The sequence below is a fragment of the Somniosus microcephalus genome, chromosome 29 (genome assembly GCF_052327205.1).
Source record: "Somniosus microcephalus isolate GS21.2 chromosome 29, FLI_Smic_1.0, whole genome shotgun sequence".
Lineage (NCBI taxonomy): Eukaryota > Metazoa > Chordata > Chondrichthyes > Squaliformes > Somniosidae > Somniosus > Somniosus microcephalus.
This window is the reverse complement of record NC_141015.1, coordinates 36,841,445-36,853,632: the sequence shown is the minus strand read 5'-3', so window position 1 is coordinate 36,853,632 and position 12,188 is coordinate 36,841,445. Positions and strand designations below refer to the sequence as shown.

At 45.9% G+C, this 12,188-nt stretch overlaps 1 protein-coding gene across 1 annotated transcript; it reads right to left on the bottom strand.

Annotated features, from left to right (window-relative positions):
- Positions 1-2,064: 2,064 nt before the first annotated feature.
- On the bottom strand, positions 2,065-9,718 carry LOC147098647 (mannose-binding protein-like). The gene is made up of 4 exons (XM_085970610.1): positions 9,422-9,718; positions 6,626-6,724; positions 5,266-5,349; positions 2,065-2,635 (listed from the first exon to the last, which is right to left on the bottom strand). Exons 1-4 carry the CDS (start codon positions 9,621-9,623, stop codon positions 2,253-2,255), a joined length of 768 nt encoding a protein of 255 aa, XP_085826736.1. The 5' UTR covers positions 9,624-9,718; the 3' UTR covers positions 2,065-2,252.
- Between the last annotated feature and the right edge of the window lie 2,470 nt (positions 9,719-12,188).

The following is a 12,188-nucleotide window of genomic DNA, read 5'->3' as shown; positions in this document are numbered from 1 at the left end:
CTACAGCATCAATCAGCCGTGACAGGTCTGCTCTCTCTGTCACTTGGAGTTTATCTGCGTGGTTCTGTTGAAACCATTAAATACACAGATCTCAGCTGCAGATATGCTATTGTTTCTCGGTTAGGCAAAACAGGAAGACGAAGAAACCGTCTCTCCGTGTTGAGCTTAACCACAACACCAGAATAGCACTAACAGCGATAGCGACTCTGGGGCTGTCAGTGGAGTGCTGAATGCAGTGACTCTTGTGCTTTGTATGCACACGCCTCGGGGCTAAGATGGTGCCAGGTTTGAATCACTTCAGATGCCTACAACAACAACTAGGGGGTTAAATTAATTCAAAAACTTGATTCATTCATGGGCGTCACTGGCAAGGCCATCATTTTCTGCCCATCCCCAATTGCCCTCGAGAAGCTGGTGGTGAGTCCGTGCGGTGAAGGTGCTCCCATAGTGCTGTGGGGGAGGGAGTTCCAGGATTTTGACCCAGCGACGATGAAGGAACGGCCGATATATTTCCAAGTCAGGATGGTGTGTGACTTGGAGGCGAACTTGCGCACAGCAAGCTCCCACAAACAGCAATGTGATAACGACCAGATAATCTGTTTTAGTGATGTTGATTGAGGAATAAATATTGGCCCAGGACACTGGGGAGAACTCCCCTGCTCTTCTTCGAAATAGCGCCATGGGATCTTTTAGAAACATAGAACATAGAAAAATAGGAGCAGGAGTAGGTCATTCGGCCCTTCGAGCCTGCTTCGCCATTCAGTATGATCATGGCTGATCCTCTATCTCAATACCATATTCCCGCTCTCTCCCCATACCCCTTGATGCCTTTTGTGTCTAGAAATCTATCAACCTCCTTCTTAAATATATGCAGTGACTTGGCCTCCACAGCCTTCTGTGGTAGAGAATTCCACAGGTTCACCACCCTCTGAGTGAATAAATTTCTCTACATCTCAGTCCTAAATGTCCTACTCCGTATCCTGAGTCTGTGACCCCTCCTTCTAGACCCCCCAGCCAGGGGAAACATCCTCCCTGCATCTAGTCTGTCTAGCCCTGTCAGAATTTTATACGCTTCAATGAGATCCCCTCTCATTCTTCTAAACACTAGTGAATACAGGCCTAGTCGACCCAATCTCTCCTCATACAACAGTCCTGCCATCCCAGGAATCAGTCTGGTGAACCTTCGTTGCACTCCCTCTATGGCAAGTATATCCTTTCTTAGGTAAGGAGACCAAAACTGCACACAGTACTCCAGGTGTGGCCTCACCAAGGCCCTGTTTTACATCCACTTGAGAGAGCAGACGGGGCCTTGGTTTAACGTCTCATCCGAAAGACGGCACCTCTGACAGTGCAGCACTCCCTCAGTACTGCACTGGAGTGTCAGCCTAGATTTTTGTGCTGGAGTGGGGCATGAATCCACAACCTACTGACTCGGAGAGTGCTACCCACTTAGCTATGGCTGACAGGTGTAGGTATTGACAAGGGTGGTATTGAGCCAGAGCACTGGGTGGGATTACAATAATTCATACCTAACTTGAATAGCGGAGACTAGAGGTTACTGCTTGCCACAGCAGTTGCGCACATTAACATATTTGTACAAATTAGCCTAGTTTGCTATTTTAACCGCGGTGCTAACCCATTCACAGTTCATGGGCTGATACTGCAAACCGTGATAGAAACATAGAAGATAGGAGCAGGAGTAGGCCATTTGGCCCCTTGAGCCTGTTCTGCCATTTAATGAGATCATGGCTGATCATCCAAATTCAGTACCCTGCCCCTGCTTTCTCCCCATATCCCTTGATCCCTTTAGCCTTAAGAAATATATCTAACTCCTTCTTGAATATATTTAATAAGTTGGCCTCAACTGCCTTGTGTGGTAGAGAATTCCACAGGTTCACCACTCTCTGGGTGAAGAAATCCCTCCTCATCTCTGTCCTAAATGGCTTACCCCTTATCCTTAGACTGTGACCCCTGGTTCTGGACTCATAAAGCTGTTTAGTGCCCGCTTCCAAAAAGAAATACATCGGCAATCTGACTTATTCAAATGAGGCTACCTCTAATAAAATGGCTTAATTGGTGTTTTATTCAATGTTCAATATTCCATTCCAGACAAATTTAAAAGGTAGAGCGATGCCAATCACCACAAGTGTTACCTAGCCCTCCTGCTGGTAACATTGCCACTAGGGATTATCTAGCAGGAAGATGCTTGAGATTTTGTTTGAGGGACATGGCCGCTTTAAGTGGAGTAGTCTTTACACAAATTCACAAACAAAGGTATACTGATTATCACAGCTAATATCATTCCACATCCCGTTGCCCAGAACCATAACACAGTCTTCTTTATTATTTGCATTATTGGGTTCTCCGGGTGACCAGTTGCTGTAAACAATTTTATCTCCATTTAGATACTTGAATGAGCCCTTCGTCTGGACAGCATTAATCCCAAGAAATATACTTGTTTCCCTTTCTTTCACAATGGTCAAAAGGGCTTCGTTTTCAGCGGAATTTCTCGGGCTGGCAAGTTCCCCTCCTGCTTTTCTGCACATTCCTTTGGCATTCCCAAAGTTTGCATTTCCACTGGACGCAACCAATAACTTCCCCTCGACCTCTTGGCTTTTGGCGATGAAGGAGAAAGCTGAGGAGAGAAGGGAGCGGGTCGGATGAGAACCCCAGTATACTTTATTTGTGATGAGCCAGTTACCCAGAGCTCGCTCGTGAATGGTATCCAGGAAGTTTCTCTGCATCACTTCCTGTTTTAAGAAAATGAAAATGGTGGACGATATGGCTGCGGGAAGTCCATGTAAAAGAATTTTCCGTCCATTCCTGACGGGCTCCAGAAGACTTGGTCTCCCAGTTGAGCTTCCAAGTGCTGAACTTCTGAAGGCTTTATTAGATTGATTTCAGGGAGGAGCATTTCAAGGAGGAGCTGTTTGTTGTTCTACAGCTATCAAGTCAGTGTATCTCAGTACAATTTGACAGTAATTTGGCAACTGAGGAATTTGGCTGTGGGAAATGGACATGTCCTACTGGTGCCAAGAGAGCTCTTCAGAATTTGAGGTTAAGGCATGCTGTTGGGTGGGTTTCATTTCCATTGTCTCCCAATTCTTTTGATCCTTTTCATCCCATACATCATTACTGCATTATCTAACATGCACCAGTTTCCATTGTCTCATGTGCTAATTTCAATCAGGTCATGAGATGATGGATGAGAGAACTGCGGATTGATTCACTTTCTAGTTTTTCTTCTCTCCCTCTTTTTCTGGGATGTGCCTCACCTCCGATCAACACACACTCAGCTGGGACCAGGAACTCACTGGCCGCGATTTCGCCGGCCGGGGTCTGTGTCGCGGTCCCAGCCCGCTGCCTACTGCAGCCCGCACTCTCCAAGCGATTTTCCGTTGATGGGGCTTGTCAAGCCGGCCCTGCGAGGTTCCCGGCCAATTAATAGGAAGCGGGTCTGATGATGTCATTTGATTTCCTTAAAGGGGCCATGTCCAAATTGATTTTGACAGTTCTGCTGTCAGTGTTCTACAGCATTGAGGTGCTGCAAACACTGACAAGCACTGCACAGAGGTGCACGGCTGCACCCAGGCTCTCCCATGACTCCCTCCATATGCTTATAGAGGGAGTCACAGCACACAGGGAGGTTCTCTTCCCTTCCAGTGGGTGGAAGAGACCTCCCCAGGAGACCAATGCAGCCTGGTTGCACATTGCACAGGAGGACACAAGCAGGGATGTCGTCAGGAGGACCTGGCTGCAGTGGCGCAAACCTTTCAATGATCTGAGCAGATCACAAAATGTTACTGCCAAGCCACACTCAAACCTCATCCTGCTGTGCCACTCATCACATCCCCATCACTCTGCCTTCCCTACCCTACTCCTGCACGTCTTTACTCACACCAACTTACCTTGCACCTCCACCCATCCCTCTCTATCTACATTATCACTTCCCCATCTCACTAGCCACCTCACACTCACCCTCAACCTATTGCAAGCATACGAACTAACAACACACAAGGGTAGGCACCTGGGTGGTTTAGCCAATGTTCATGTGAAGTTTCTGTTAATGTGTTGTCAAACATTGAAATCTATATTTACAAAACTTTACCTTATTGGACAGATCTGTGCACACCTTTGGAAGTGTCTTAGTGAGTTCCAGTGAATGTTGAGACATAACCCTGCCAATTGTGATGAGTGTGAAAGGAATGGCTTGGACATTGTAGGGATACTTGATGGTGCTGGTGTGGGGTGGTGTCAACCTGGCGCATCATGTGGCAGCCAGGGTGTAGAGCGTCAAGTGAAGTAAATCTGGCCATGCTGAGGCCATCCCTACTCCCGGGCAGCAATGTGGTCGGGTACTGATGCCCTCTGTCCTGTGCAGCATCAGGTGATTGTGGAGAAGGTTGGTATTGTTGTTGGTGATGTTGGTGTGCCCGCTGATGTTGGTGTTGGGGCTGATCGTGGAGGGATTCAGAGGACCAAAGTGAGATTTTTTCAAGGGCTGGAATAGATGGCAGGTGAGGTTGAGATGACAGAAGTGATCTGTCAATGGTGAGAGAGCTTGCTCCAAGGAGGTGACAGTGGATAGAGAGTTTACTCCAAACACTTCCAAACTGCATACAGTTCAAAAGTGTCTTCCAAGTTCTGAAGGCTCAAGCTTCTGACATTGGAAAGTGCCTGCAAAATCACGGCCACTATGTGCAAAATAGAAGGGGGAGGGTTGGTGGGGGCGAATTTTATTGCTATAACCCTGTGGCAAGGTATGCTATGGAAGTAATGCTCTGCTGAACTTGATGTTCTCAGCAATGCCTCAGATTTATAATTCTTGTCCTTGTATTCCAATCTTTCCATGGCCTCGCCCCTCCCTGTCTCTGTTAGCTCTTCTAGCCCGACAACCCTCCAAGAAATCTGCGTTCCTCCAATCCTAGCCTCTTGAGCATTTCCTTCGCCACACCATTGGCGGCCGTGCCTTCTGTTGCCTGGGCCCTAAGCTCTGGAATTCCCTGCCTAAACCTCTCTGCCTCTCTACCTCTCCTCCTTTAAGACGCTCCTTAAAACCTGCCTCTTTGACCAAGCTCTGTGTCACCTGTCCTAGTATCTCCTTGTGTGGCTCAGCGTCAAACTTTGTTTTCCTAACGCTCCTGTGAAGCACCTTGGGACGTTTTACTACGTTAAAGGCGCTATATAAATACAAGTTGTTGTTGCTGTAGTTCTGGTTCTGTGAGTTTATTATCGAGTTAAAAGCAACCAAAAATAACTGCTTACCATTTCTAAGCTGAAAGTAATTGTGCTGTAGGAGTTCAAGTTTCACCTCCAAATCAGCGATTCGACTTCTGTTGCAGACTGGGCCTATAAAATGGGATCACACTTCCAAATCAGTTCTATTGTTATGTCGTCTTCCCATAGAATTCCCCTAAAAGATGTGAGAACAGGATCTTGTTCGGCTGTGATGCTCCTGCTAATCAAATAATCTGCCGATTGTCCATGATGTTCCCTCATGAAGAAGGACCACTTGGGTGAGGATCTGCGCCCAGTTCTGGTCACCACATTACAGGAAGGATGTGGTTGCACTAGAGAGGGTGCAGAGGAGATTTACGAGGATGTTGCCAGGACTGGAGAATTTTAGCCAGGAGGAAAGATTGGGTCGGCTGGGGTTGTTTTCTTTGGAACAGAGGAGGCTGAGGGGAGACTTGATTGAGGTGTATAAAATTATGAGGGGCCTAGATAGAGTGGATAGGAAGGACCTATTTCCCTTAGCAGAGAGGTCAATAACCAGGGGGCATAGATTTAAAGTAATTGGGAGAAGGATTAGAGGGGAGTTGAGAACTTTTTTCACCCAGTGGGTGGTGGGGGTCTGGAACTCACTCCCTGAAAGGGCGGTAGAGACAGAAACCTTCACCGCATTTAAAAAGTACTTTTATATGCGCTTGAAGTGCCGTAACCTACAGGGCTATGGACCAAGAGCTGGAAAGTGGGATTAGGCTGGAGAGCTCTTTTTCGGCCGGCACAGACACAATGGGCCGAATGGCCTCCTTCTGTGCAGTAAAATTTCTATGATACTATGAACTCAGGGATCATTTTTTGAGTACTAGCTATCAGCAGGAACCCTCACCAATCAACAGCCCACACTAAGAAAATTACCCCCATATGTAAATCACCAAAACTGTTATGGTTGAGTGAGCTTGAATTAAAACAACTATGGGTTATCTTTACTGAGAATTTAGTGTTGGTCTTTGCCAAACTATGGACATTTTCTTGCAACGCGCACAAATTAGGTTTAGAGGAAGAAGACCCTCCAGCTCATTTGATCTCATTCTCCCAGAAAACGAATCTTGCCATCTTCCAATGACAGCTTTAAAGTCGACTGGCCAGCCAGCAAGGACCCGAGCCTGACATCATCTGAAGTTTGACACTTCTAACATGGCGACACTCTCACAGTACTGCATTGGAGGAACTTCCAACAATGCAGGACTGCTACAATACTGCACTAGATGATGTACTCAGGCCCTAGTGTGGGGCTCAAACCCACAACTTTCTGGCCCAGAGACAAGACGCTCCCAACAGAACCAAGTTGATCTTCCCCAGGAGCATTCCCTGTGTCTAATATGCCTAAAGATGACCTTACCTTCATCTCCACTATCCCCCTTCTCCCCTTTTTGCCCAGCTGGTCCAGCCTTCCCTGGACGGCCTTCATTGCCTTTGGGTCCTTGAACTTCTGGAAAACCTATTTTTGGGGTCAAACCACAACCATTTTAAACGGTACATGAAGCTGAAGCCCATAAATTGTATTTCAAACTCCAAAGGTTAAAATTTTTAAAGGTTTTGAAAGAGAAAATGTTGAGATAATTCTCCATTATTCGGGAAGGGAGGGCAGAAATTCCAGAGCTGAAAGCTGAAGGCACGGCCGCCAATGGTGGGCGAAGGGAGCGGGGGCTGCACAACAGGCCAGAGTTGAACGCGATTTGAATACTAGGATGAGAATTTTAAAATTGACGTGTTGGTGGACCAGGAGCCAATGTAGGTCAGCAATTAATTCAATTCAATTCAATTCAATTCAATTCAATTCAATTCAATTTTATTTGTCATATATGCAGCAGACGTGTGTACTGCACAATGAAATGTTGATTTTTACGAGTCCTCCCAACATTGGAATAAATATGGCATAACAATGATAAAAATACTAATAGAAATACAATAATAATAAATAAAACAACAGTAATAAATAATAATAAATTATACGTTCATGAGTCTTATGGCCTGGGGGTAGAAGCTGTTTCGAAACCTGCTGGTACGAGACCGTATGCTTCGGTATCTCTTACCGGACGGGAGCAGGGCGAAGAGGTTGTGGCTGGGGTGGCTCGCGTGTTTAATGATTCTCAGGGCCATCCCCCGGCACCTCTCGGGGTAGATATCCTGCATAGCAGGTAGTTTAATTCCTATAGTATGCTGTGCAGCTTTCACCACCATCTGTAGAGCCTTGCAGTCTGTGGCGGTGCAGTTGCCATACCAGGTGATGTAAGAAAAAGGAGTCTTACCATCAAGTGACTTTAAAGTAAGCTTTAAGTAACTTATAAACACACTATATACAAGCGAGGTCTTTACCATGCCTCTGGTAGAAGCCTCTTACAATACTGAACAGTCCAGTATTTATACCAGTCCAACAGGAAGTGACATATGACAGGAAGTGAGGTACGTACACAGTTCATAGTTCATAGTTCACAGTTCACAGGAAGTGATGACATAACTTCCCGGAAGTTATTATTATTATCACACCAGGTAGTGGTGCAGCCGGACAGGATACTCTCGATGATGCACCGGTAGAAGTTGGTGAGAATCTGGGGGGCCATTCCAAATTTCTTCAGTCTCCTGAGGAAGAACAGGTGTTGGCATGCCTTCTTCGTTACGACGTCGATGTGATGTGAGTGAGGGGGTGATGGGCGAACGGGACTTGGTGCGAGCTAGGATACGAGTAGCAGTGTTTTGGATGAGCTCAAGTTTATGGAGGGTGGAAGGTGGGAGGCCGGTCAGAAGAACATTGGAAGAGTCAAGTCTAGAGGTAACTAAGGCCTGGATGAGCATTTCAACTGAGGCAGGGGTGAAGATGGGTGAAAATTACGGAGGTGGAAGTAGGCGGTCTTTGTGAGGGAGAGGATATGGGATCGGAAGCTCAGCTTGGAGTCAAATCGGATGCCGAGGTTGAAAACTGTCTGGTTTAGCCTGAGGCAGGGGCCGAAGAAAATGGCTTCAGTCTTTCCAATGTTTAATTGGAGGAAATTTCGGCTCATCCAGGACTGGATGTTGGGACAACACAGCGGCAGTGGAGGGGGTCGAGACAGGTGGCGGTTGACATGAATCTTGTCATTCATGTGAAAATGACTTATGTAATAATACTGGGCGGCCTGCTGGTGGCGCTGAGCAGGGAGAGTATAAATACTCGGGCGCGGGCCCAGCTTGCTCAGGACATTCTTTAACAGGAACTAGTGAAGGACACAACTAGATCTCCATGTTGTAAAACAGTTGATTAAAGCCTTGTTTAATATTCAGACCAAGTGCCGAGTAGTTTTCGTACGTTAGTGGTGACGTAGAGGTGGGTGTCATCAGCGTATGTGTGGAACCTGACGTCGTGTCTTCAGACGATGTCTCCGAGGGGCAGCACGAAGATGAGAAATAGGAGGAGCCCAAACAACAAGCGGGCAATCAACATGTCAAGTTATTGCCCAGGTGGCAAAGTGGAAAATTAACCCCATTGTCTCCCTGATGCTGCTGAAACACACTGTACATCTAACCACATGACTGTATATATATTTATATATAAAAAGGAAAGACTTGCATTTATGTAGCGCATCAGGTGTCATAAAGCGCAATTCAGACAATTTTGAAGTGTTGCCATTGTTGTAATGTAGGAAAGGCATCGACCAATTTCCCACAAACAACAATGTTTTTTTTTACTTACCGATGTTGGTTGAGGGATAAATATTGGCCAACATCACTGAAAACAGATCATCTGGTCATTATATCATTGCTGTTTGTGGGATCTTGCTGTGCGCAAATTGGCTGCCGCGTTTCCCACATTACGACAGTGACTCCACTTCAATATAAAAAAAAAGTACTCCATTGGCTGGAAAGCGCTCTGGGACGACCTGAGGTGGCGGAAGGTGCAGCAGAAATGCAAGTCTTTCTTAATGGATTAACTGTCTGTCCCAGAACCAACCTGGTGGAAGCCATGAAAACAAGTGAGTTACACTCACAGGAAATTTGGGAATGGAACGAAAAATTCACCCATTGGAGATAAGTAAGCTACTGTGTCCACAGGACACCTGACCTACTGTTGGCAGCTGGTTCCTCAACCGTACGACATTCTCAGGTCATTTTTACCTTCTGTTTTCTAAGGACCGGTTTTTTCATAAAATTCTCTTCATACCTGGATCTCCCTTTTCCCCTTTTATACCATTGTTACCATCCCTTCCGTCTCTTCCGTTCAATCCGTTGTTTCCTGGAGAACCTGGAATTCCTGGAAAAGCAGTGCACAAGCTCGGCTTTTCAACGTCCCCCACTTGTCCACGCGACCCCGTCAGTATCGACATCGCCACGGCGACAACGACAAGTGGATGGTGAAGAAACATTGTCCTCCTTTCAGACTTCTGCGAGCCCCAGGAAATAAACCCCTGAATGGAAAAGCTCTCACTGGGAATTGTGAAATTTCAGATCTCCTCTGGGCTGAAATGAGAAGATAAACAGATTAGCGGAATGAACAGTCACGACCTTTACTCTGGTTAATGGATGGCAAAAATAAATATTTGCTGGTTAATGATCAATAAAGGACCCTTTTCTGCTAATAAAACACATTTGTAACTTCTTGTAAAGAGGGGATATTGAAGGCTTGTATTCAGTTAGATGTATGTTGACTTGATTTATGTTGTGATTCACTGGGTAATTGCAGTAAGATATATAATAAATGCAGGTTGTATGGTTGAGGATGCATGGTTTGGGCTTAGATATTGGCTAAAAATGTAGAGGAAGAGAGGGACCTTGGGGTGCACGTCCACAGATCCCTGAAGGTAGCAGGACAGCTAGATAAGGTGGTTAAGAAGACATACAGGATACTTTCCTTTATTGGCCGAGGCACAGAATATAAGAGCAGGGAGGTTATGCTTGAACTGTATAAAACATTAGTTAGGTCACAGCTAGAGTACTGCGTGCAGTTCTGGTCACCACATTACAGGAAGGATGTGATTGCACTAGAGAGGGTGCAGAGGAGATTTACGAGGATGTTGCCTGCGCTGGGGAATTTTAGCTATGAGGAAAGACTGGATAGGCTGGAGTTGTTTTCTTTGGATCAGAGGAGGCTGAGGGGAGACTTAATTGAGGTGTATAAAATTATGAGGGGCCTAGATAGAGTGGATAGGAAGGACCTATTTACCCTAGCAGAAGGGTCAATAACCAGGTGGCATAGATTTAAAGTAATTGGTAGAAGGATTAGAGGGGAGTTGAGATGAAATTTCTTCGCCCAGAGGGTGGTGGGAGTCTGGAACTCACTGCCTGAAAGGGTGGTAGAGGCAGAGACCCTCATCACATTTAAAAAGTACTTGGATATGCACTTGACATGCCATAACCTGCAGGGCTATGGACCAAGAGCTGGAACGTGGGATTAGGCTGGAGAGCTCTTTCTCAACATGATGGGCCGAATGGCCTCCTTCTGTGCCTTCAATTTCTATGGTTCTATGATTCTATAAATCATTGCCCTTTGCCCTAGTGGTTTGTGGCATGATCTGAATCAGTTTGCTTGTTGCCTTTTGGTCCACTCCGACTCAGGCCCTCCCTCCCCACCCCCTCCGCCCCAGGACAGAAATGCATAATGGAACACATTAGGCAAGTGCTGCAAGGTTCTTCTTGCATGGCAACTTCATTTTTTTATTGACACTTTGTAAAATGTGTATTTTTTTAGCCAACGTGGCAGCATAATAAATTGGAGCCGTAACCCACTGTGCCCTCGCTTTTCCACCCAGCGAGTTCCCAATCTCGGCCATGCCACTGTGAGCAAGTACTGAGGACCATATGAGCTCCTTCACTGGAAAGGAAAGGCTATCCATGTCCTTGTAGTCAGTTGTGGAGCAGTATTAGTGACTGCCCGGGAACAGGTAGTCTGACGAGCATCTTGGTTGTAGGCGGTGCAGGGAAATAAAGAGAAAAATACAGTTTCATACACACAAAGAAATTAGTGCTGAGGAACAATCGGAAAAGCGTGTTCAAATCTAAAGGATATCTCTCACTGTGGTACTTTTAACAAACACACTGATGTAATAGACTACTGAGTGCTTGGTTTGAGTATAAAACAAGGCTTTAATCAACTATTTCACAACCATGAGATTCTAGTTACATCACTAGTTCCTGGTTACAGAAACATCCTGAGCAAGCTGGGCCCACGCCCGAGTATTTATACTCCTTGGACAGCGCCACCAGCTGGCCACCCAGTGTTACTTCATGAGTCATGATAAGATTCATGACACACACCATGAAAGATACAGTGCCAGTTGATAGCACTTTCTCACCTCTGAGTCAGAAGGTTGTGGGTTCAAGTCTCACCCCAGAGATGTGAGCACAAATATCTAATCTGACGCTCCCAGTGCAGTGCTGAGGGAGTGCTGCACTGTCAGAGGGGCCGTATTTCAGATGAGACGTTATACCGAGGCCCCGTCTGCTCTCTCAGGTGGACGTAAAAGATCCCATGGCACTATTTCGAAGAAGAGCTGGGGAATTCTCCCCGGTGTCCTGGCTTATATTTATCCCTCAATCATCATCACTAAAACAGATTAGATTATCCGGTCATTATCACATTGCTGTTTGTGGGACCTTGCTGTGCGTAAATTGGCTGCCGTGTTTCCCACATTACAACAGTGACTACACTTCAAAAAGTACTTCATTGGCTGTAAAGCGCTTTGGGACATCTGGTGGTCGTGAAAGGCGCTATAGAAATGCAAGTCTTTCTTTTCTTTATAAAAAGAAAGACTCCATGTTGTGTTAGGTTATGGTATTTGAGACTGTACAATAGGAGCTGTGGAGAGGGAAGAGTCTTCAGCTCTTAGCTAAGTTGGGACTTTTAATAAGAAAAATTATTATTTTAAGACAATTGCTTTGGTCAATTGACCAACAAAACAATCTGCACTTTTATGGCACCTTCAACATCATAA